The sequence below is a fragment of the Dipodomys spectabilis genome, unplaced genomic scaffold (genome assembly GCF_019054845.1).
Source record: "Dipodomys spectabilis isolate Male_0828 unplaced genomic scaffold, ASM1905484v1 ptg000054l, whole genome shotgun sequence".
Classification (NCBI taxonomy): Eukaryota; Metazoa; Chordata; class Mammalia; order Rodentia; family Heteromyidae; genus Dipodomys; species Dipodomys spectabilis.
Genome location: NW_024870731.1, coordinates 275,378 through 281,514, shown reverse-complemented (window position 1 = coordinate 281,514; position 6,137 = coordinate 275,378). Strand labels below are relative to the sequence as shown.

The following is a 6,137-nucleotide window of genomic DNA, read 5'->3' as shown; positions in this document are numbered from 1 at the left end:
TACCACTTAAGCCACAGCACCACTTCTAGCTTTTTCTCCTTATATGATAGTGAGGAATCGAACCCAGTGTTTCATGCATGCTAGGCAAGCACTCTACCAGTAAGCCACATTCCCAGCCCTACAAATCTACTTTCTACCTTTAATAGATTAAATTCATGTCTCTGTGTCTGTATGTGTCTCTTTTCTTCTTTCCTCACCCCCTCAGTTTGAACTTAGCACCTTGTACATGCTAGACAGGCACTTTACCATGTAATTACACACCCAGCCCTAATTTCTCTTAATGTTAAAATGCCTAAAATGCTCAATATATACAAACTCCTTAAAGAACATTCTAATGCTGAGTGTTTGATTTAAAAATATTATTGTCCTTAATCCTAATTTTTTTGGCCATTAAAATATACTCACCCATTATGAGATAATGAAGTCATCACAGATGGCTGGGAAGCCTCTTCCCAAGAGGTATTCTTGAAACATGTTTTCAGTGACTCAGAGCAAACACAGTAAAGATTTTGCACCAAAACTTTGGGCAGCCCTTCTCAGGATTTTCCCCCACTCCTAAAACACACTGAACCCTGTTTCATGGATGTTGTGTCATTACTCTCTGAAGGGGCCAGTTTTATAACCTATGGCTTCTAGATTCAAATTACACTCCATCTAGTGCTTCAGCCTACGCCCGGAAGTCAGAACCTCCTACCCTGGTTGCTACACTGCTTGTTTGGATATAATTAGACTAGTTGAGGGTTTACTCCATTCTGACTTCTTTCCACATGCTTTGTAGCTGCTGGGGCCATCAGTCTTACAGATATTGAATAGTTTTCTCCTGGTGTTGCCTGAGTTCTGTTATAGCTCTAATGTTATTCCAGAGAAATGAAAAAATAGACTAACCCTCTAGAGATAGTGAACTTCAGTCCAGAGAGTGAATGAGACCCTAGGGTGATGAGAAGAAAAATGCTGTGGAATCCATTTGTTTCATAGTTCTTTTCTGACTGTCAAGTGATAAAGTTTGGTATTATTCCTTGTTACTTCCTATCTGTGACTTCACTAACTTAGGTGTGTATCCCTCACTCCAGCTCATTCTGAACTACTGTTCCCTTCAAAACCTCAGACACAGATTAAGATTCTGAGCTATTTAGCAAAAGGAAAATGGAAGGCAGGCACAAGTAGCTCACACCTGTATTCCCACTGCTTGGGAAGCTGAGATCTGAGGTGCTGATTCAAAGCCAGCTTGAGCAGCAAAGTTCATGCAACTCTGAGCTCCAATTAACCAGCAAAAAGCTAGAAGGTTGAGGTTTGGCTTAAGTGGTAGAACACCAGTCTTGAGTAAAAAAGCCAAGCAACAGAGCAAGGTCCTGAATTCAAGCTTCAGTACTGGCATGTGTGCGTGCGTGCGCGCGTGCGCGCACACACACACACACACACACACACACACACACACAGAGTGCATGCACTGTGTGGGAAAAAAAGAGCTAAGAATAGGACCCTGAGAAACCCCACATTTAAGGTGCAGGCACAGGAAGGAGCCTGCCTATGATTCTGGGAAGAAGCCAGAGTGTGAGAAGACCGCTGTTTTTTCTCTCACTTTAGGAGTAGGCAATCCGTGCTAGTAATGGACAGAGCATGGTGTGCTCCGGCTGTGGGGTTGCTGTGGGGTGGGGTAGGAAGACATGGGGTAGGGCAATTCAGCTCAGGCCCTAGAAGGCTTGAAAGGGGGTTGGGAGTTAGAATTTCTGGATTCTATACTTTCTCTGCCACTTCATGTTTCCACAAACAAACTTTGGTTATTCTGAGTCATAGTCTGTGTAGGAAAATCTCTTTGAAAATATGGGAAGGGAAGTCTGGAAGTATGGTTCAAGCAGTAAATGGTGGAGGAAGAAGAGGAGCTGCCTGACTATTGAGTATGTGTGTATACATGTGAGACTGTGTCCCTATTGGTATATGTGTGTGTGGGAGTGTGTCAAATATATTGTGTTTGTTTATTTAATTTTTGTGCCAGTACTAAGGCCTGGGTGCTGTTCTTTAGCTATTTTGCTCAAGGCTGAACTCTACCACTTGACCCACAGCTTCATTTCTGGATTTTTGCTGGTTAGTTGATGGTAAGAGTTTCACAGATTCTTCTGCCAAGGTTGGCTTCAAATCTCAATCCTCAAATCTCAGCCCCCTGAGTAGTTAGGATTATGGGTGTGAGCCACTACCACCTGACTTTAATTAAAAAAATTTTTTGTACTTCTAGGGATTGAACCCAGGACCTCATGCTTGCAAGCACTCTACCATTTGAGCTATGGCTCCAAAATTCTTATTTCTCTTGTATTTTGTTTTTGGGACCTTTGCCTGAGCTGGTTTTGAACTTGAGATCCTCTTGCCTCTCGCTTCCTATGCTGGGATTATAGACATGAAACATCATACCCTGTTATGTGTGTCCTGTGTTGGTATATATGTGTAATCTGTGTATATTTTTCTCTGGGTGAATTATCTATCAATACAGAATTTGAGAGGAAGCAAATTTTTATAGCAATTGACATGGTAATTTAACAATAGTTAACTTTAGTAATAAAAAATTTAGGCTTATCATTTTCTTTATCTGTATGTTCTAACCATTTCCTGGAATTCATTTTATTGTATTACAGTATTGCATTTTAACAAAGTATTAGTCTAGGCAGATTGCTTGTAGTAGGCTTCTTGTAGTAAAGAGAAGCTAATTAAATAAACACTAAGAATTTTTAGTTAGTCATCCTAGCTACACTGGAGGCTGAGTTCTAAGGATCACAGTTCGAAGCCAGCCTGGGTAGAAAAGTCTGAGAGACTTATCTCCAAAAAACTACTCAGAAAAAGTTGGAAGTGGTTCTGTGGCTCAAGTGGTAGAATGATAGCCTTAAGGACAAAGAGGCTCGGGGAAAGCATCTAGGCCTTGAGTTCAAGCCTCAGGACCAACAGAAAACAAAAATTAGTTAGCATGCCCAAGGCCCTGGTTATGATCCCCAGCCTAAGAAAACAAAGCAAAACAATGAGCTTAATAAACGTTTATTTTGGATGCAAATAGAAGGATTGAAAATTTGAGATCAGCTGGGACTACATAGTGAAACCCTGTCTGAAACAAAACAAAGCAAAACAAAACCTTACAACAAACCAACAAAGATTGTTTTGTAGGTCCTGATTCTAAAATTTCCAAGGAAAGGAAATTCACTTCTGGATCATCTCAGTGAAGTATACACTCAGGTGTGGATCACAAATACGAGCCCTTCTTTAGATCTTTGCTGGAATGCTGGGGCTCAGCGTGTTCTTTCTCGCCTTCCTCCCCTGCATGGAAAATGGGACCACTATATTTCTGACAAAGGGACAGACAAGCTGGCCATCATATGCCTGTATCTCTCATCCATAATTCTAGGAGGCTGAGATCTGAAGATTGCAGTTCAGAGCCAGTCTGAACAGAGAACTCTATGAGACTCTAATTAACCACCAAAAAGCCAGAGGTAGAATTGTGGCTCAAGTGATAGAGTACTCCAGCCTCGAGTGGAAAAACCTAAGCAAGCGTGCATAGTTCTGAGGTTAAGCCCCAGTACTGGCACAAAAAAAGGGAGAAGGGTGGAGACAGACAACAGAATAAAGGCCAATTCCCAAGTCTGAGCCTGCTCAGGTCACTGCCAGTTAAAGCTAATATCTCAAGCAAACCCTCTGCTTCCTTCTAAACGGTAACATGCCAGGTGAGGAATTGCAGTCTTTCATTTACTAAAATGTTCCTTTGTCTAACACAGAGCCTAGCACACATTCTCCTGACCACTTTTCTTAAATAATACCCCTGCATGGCATTCCTCTGAGCTGTTCCAGGCCCTAATTCATTTTGCATTTGTTGTTTTATATTCTATTCCTATAAAAGAGTTTCCAAAAATCCATAAGCCTGCAGCCCCACAGAACCTGGAGTTATCCTCACTGAGATCCCAAGCACTTGATTCTGGAGGAGCCACACAGTATCAGACAGTGAGAAAGCAAAGAAAGCCACAGGGAAGAGTTAAGGAGAAGGTCTTCCCACACCATGCATAGCATCATAAAGCCCCTAAGGTATAGTGAGGCGAGGCTGGTTTTGTGGGAGCCACATGGTATTTGCAAGGAAGGTAAGGATTAGTGAAGTGTTCTGAGGAGGAAAAGCCCCTGAAGCAAAGTCTGCAGTATGGGCAGCTGGGGTGGGGGAATAGGCTTTAGACAACATTATCGAAGTGCACAGGAACCAGTGAATATTGCAGGTCATCCTTTTGCTGAGGAGGGTCACAGGCTATGATGAACTGTGCATTCATATGCTTCTCTCTGTACCTGCAGTTTGGATACTTCCCTGACATGAGTTCACAGTTTGTCAGGGACACAGGCTTTTGGCTCTGGTGACAATTCTCCCTGCCATTCTTGCAGGCTATATTGGGCGTCTGGCAGGTGGTGGCCACACTGGAGAAAGATTCATGCAGGAAGGTATTGAGGTTTTTGCAATGTTTGGTGTACTTGTTGATGTGCTCCATGGCTGAGTTGCATGCTTGAGGACTGGGCTGCACATGCTGAGTATCAAACCACTGTGCTGAGGTCATGTGGCTGGGCCTGGCACTGACTGGGACCTCAGCCACCCACAGCCCCAGCAGCAGGAGCAGCAGCAGGGGCTGGAATGCTGTCTTGACTGGTGCCATTTTTCCTAAGAAGACAATGGAACAGAGAGGAAGTGATGAGCAGGTTATCATGACTTGCTAGTCCTTCTTAGAACCTCATTGCCTAAGTCAAATACCTTGGCCTACAGGTACCTGTATTTATAAATAAATATCACCTGTATTTATTATTGTTTGGTCCAAGCAGATAATTTTTGTGTGTATATATGTGTGTACCAGTATTGGGGCTTGAATGCTGGGTCTGAGCACTGTCCCTTAGCTTTTTCCTGTAAGGCTGGTATTCTACCACTTGAGCCATGGCTCTATTTCTGTCTTTTTGGTGGTTAATTGAAAATAAGAGTCTCATGTTGTTTCCTGCCCATGATGACTTTGAACTGAGATTCTCAGATTTCAGCCTCCCTAGTAACTTTCCATTAACTATTACAGGTGTGAGTCACTGGCACCTGGAAACAGATAAGCTTTTTATGCCTTTTACCACTTATGTTTAATGCTCACCATAGTTATATTAGGTGAGCATAATTATCATATATATATATATATATATATATATATATATATATATATATATGCATGACTGGGAAGGTGGCTCAGTGGTAGAGTGCTTGCCTTGCATGCATGAGTCCCTAGGTTCAATTCCTCAGCACCACATAAATAGAAAAGGCTGGTAGTGGCGTTGTGGTTCAAGTGGTAGAGTGCTAGCCTGTTAGCCTTGAGCTGAAGAGCTGAGGGTCAGTGCCCAAACCCAGACTTCAAGCTCCACGACTGTCAAAATAAAAAATAAATAAGCAAACTAAGTCCCAGTACAGTTAAAGAAATTCCCCATCATCATTCAGCCATAATGTCTACTATAAGATTTTATTGGAGGCCTCTCAGTAGCTCAAATTCTGTTCTTTCCACACTCTTCCTCCCTCCCTCCCTTCTTTCTCCCTCCCTCCCTCTCTGCCTCCCTCCCCCTCCTTCCTTCCTTCCTTCCTTCCTTCCTTCCTTCCTTCCTTCCTTTTGCCAGCCCTAGGCCTTGAACTCAGGGCCTGAACTCTGTTCCTGAGCCTCTCGGTGCTCAAGGATAGAGCTGTACCACTTGAGCCACAGCACCACTTCCAGCTTTTTCTGTTTATATGGTACTGAGGAATTGAACCCAGGGCTTCATGCATGCTAGACAAACACTCTACCACCAAGCTACATTCCCAGCCCTCCTGTTTCTTTTTTGAGTCTCTGAGATGTCATCACGAAGGGAAAGCAATCACTGAAGAAATGTAGGTCAAAGCTCTCCCAGGCTGGCTTTGTGCTCTTGGGAGGGTTGGGATTAAGGTTGAGGAGTCAGCCTCATTTTTCTCCATTCTGTGGCCTGGTTTCTCACTGAAGCAAAAGAAACATGGTTGCTCTGAATCAAAAACCACTGCTCCAGTTGGCAGAGCAGCATGGTGAGTTGGGATCCTTCTGTGACTGGTATTCTGCCCCATTGGAGAGTGGAATGACAGAGTCAGAGCTGCAAGAAACTCT

The 6,137-nt window shown here is 43.1% G+C and overlaps 1 protein-coding gene across 1 annotated transcript; it reads right to left on the bottom strand.

Moving 5' to 3' along the window:
- Positions 1-4,190: 4,190 nt before the first annotated feature.
- On the bottom strand, positions 4,191-4,676 carry LOC122107966 (ribonuclease 8-like). The gene has a single exon (XM_042679869.1). It carries the CDS (start codon positions 4,659-4,661, stop codon positions 4,191-4,193), a length of 471 nt encoding a protein of 156 aa, XP_042535803.1. The 5' UTR covers positions 4,662-4,676.
- Positions 4,677-6,137: the final 1,461 nt, after the last annotated feature.